The 1436-nt window shown below is 52.9% G+C and overlaps 1 protein-coding gene across 1 annotated transcript in view; it reads left to right on the top strand.

Moving 5' to 3' along the window:
• Positions 1-639: 639 nt before the first annotated feature.
• LOC104624974 (plexin-A1-like) overlaps positions 640-1436 on the top strand; it is a 14779-nt gene continuing 13982 nt past the window's right edge. The window contains exon 1 of the mRNA XM_010292477.1: positions 640-782. Coding sequence (XP_010290779.1) covers positions 660-782 — 123 coding nt within the window. The 5' untranslated portion in view covers positions 640-659. The remainder of the gene's footprint in view (positions 783-1436) is intronic.

Here is a 1436-nt window from a genome sequence, read left to right as displayed (position 1 = left end):
TGGAGACTCAGGGTAGGGTTGTCAGTGAGTTACTGTCTTGCTTTTCCTTCCTGGTGGATCTGGCTGGCTGTGCCCAGCCATCATATGGAGAAGCCTCCTCTGACCTTCTCTCATGTGAGACTGGGGTCCTGGCAGATGCCAGAGCTGCATCATGATACCTGGGCAAGGCCCCCCAGGCTGTCCCACTGCAGTGTGCCCTTTCCAGTTCTCAAGTGCTTCTCTTGGCTGAGCCGGCTCAAAAGACAGGCTATATCCCATATATATTCCTTAAAGCCCCAGACCCAACCTGCTCTTCACTAGCCCCTAATTTAACCTTTTTAGCTCATTTTTGGCCTGTAGAATGAGCAGAATTTACTGGGAGTGTCTGGAAACTCTGGGAAGCTGAGCCTAAGGATTGATAGACAAGGGAACAACCTCCAGCAGGCTTGGAAGGAGAGAATCCCTCCACCAATTTTACCACGTGCCCCCTTCCTTGCAGTCATGAGCAAGGGCTGGAGACTCTTTATAAAGCCACATATTGGGGCTTAATGCTGCAAGGTCACAGCAGGCTCCTGTGGTGGTTCTTGAAAGGCAAGGCTGGCGCCTGACACCTTCTCACCCCTCTCCCTCCCTCTCCTCCATCCCCTGTCCCGCAGGAGTGTGCTGGGGAACCACTCTTCATGCTCTACTGTGCCATCAAGCAGCAAATGGAGAAGGGACCCATTGATGCCATCACAGGAGAGGCTCGCTACTCCCTCAGTGAAGACAAGCTTATCCGGCAGCAGATTGACTACAAAATGCTGGTTAGTGCGAGTGGAAGCCTCACTGGTACTGGGGCTTGCCAGGACTGCTAGGTCCAGCTATTTAACAAGATCTTAGAGGCACCCAAAGTACTTCGCAGAGGGTGGTTTGTCTCTTCTTCTCTCTGGCATCCCTGGGGTGGCTCTTGCCCTGTCTTGAGTGATGCCCATCTCAGCTAGGGTCAGAAACAGAGCCTTTACGTGGCAAGGTTTGCTCTTGCCATGGAGCTGAGAAAACTAAATATGAACTGAATCCCCCTCCCCGCCTCTCCCAGCAAACCCCTTGGCCCTGACAGATACGAGGCCAGAGATGCTGTTTAGCACATGCTACCAGGAGCAGCCAACGGCGCATGTTTGGTGGGGAACAAAGTTAGAGCCTTGAGATTACTGCAGGAGATGGAGAGATACTTCTCTTCTTCCATATGAGCCATCTTCTCTCTCCAGCTGAAGCCAGGCCCTTCTCATGGCTGAGCCTACAGCTGGTTCTTCACCAGCTTGGTCTTCACAGGGGTGGGCTTGGGAGGGGAGTGGAGTATGCTGGCGCATTGCACAGGCTAGACAGGTTTTAGTGAGTTGGGCATGGTTTGCTGGCCCAGGATTCCTTCACTGACACTGTGCTGCCTTTCTGGGAATAGTTGGAGATTTGAGGCTGGCAGA

The sequence above is a fragment of the Phaethon lepturus genome, unplaced genomic scaffold (genome assembly GCF_000687285.1).
Source record: "Phaethon lepturus isolate BGI_N335 unplaced genomic scaffold, ASM68728v1 scaffold46988, whole genome shotgun sequence".
NCBI lineage: Eukaryota > Metazoa > Chordata > Aves > Phaethontiformes > Phaethontidae > Phaethon > Phaethon lepturus.
Note: the sequence above shows the minus strand (reverse complement) of the source record. Positions and strands in the feature narration are given on the sequence as shown.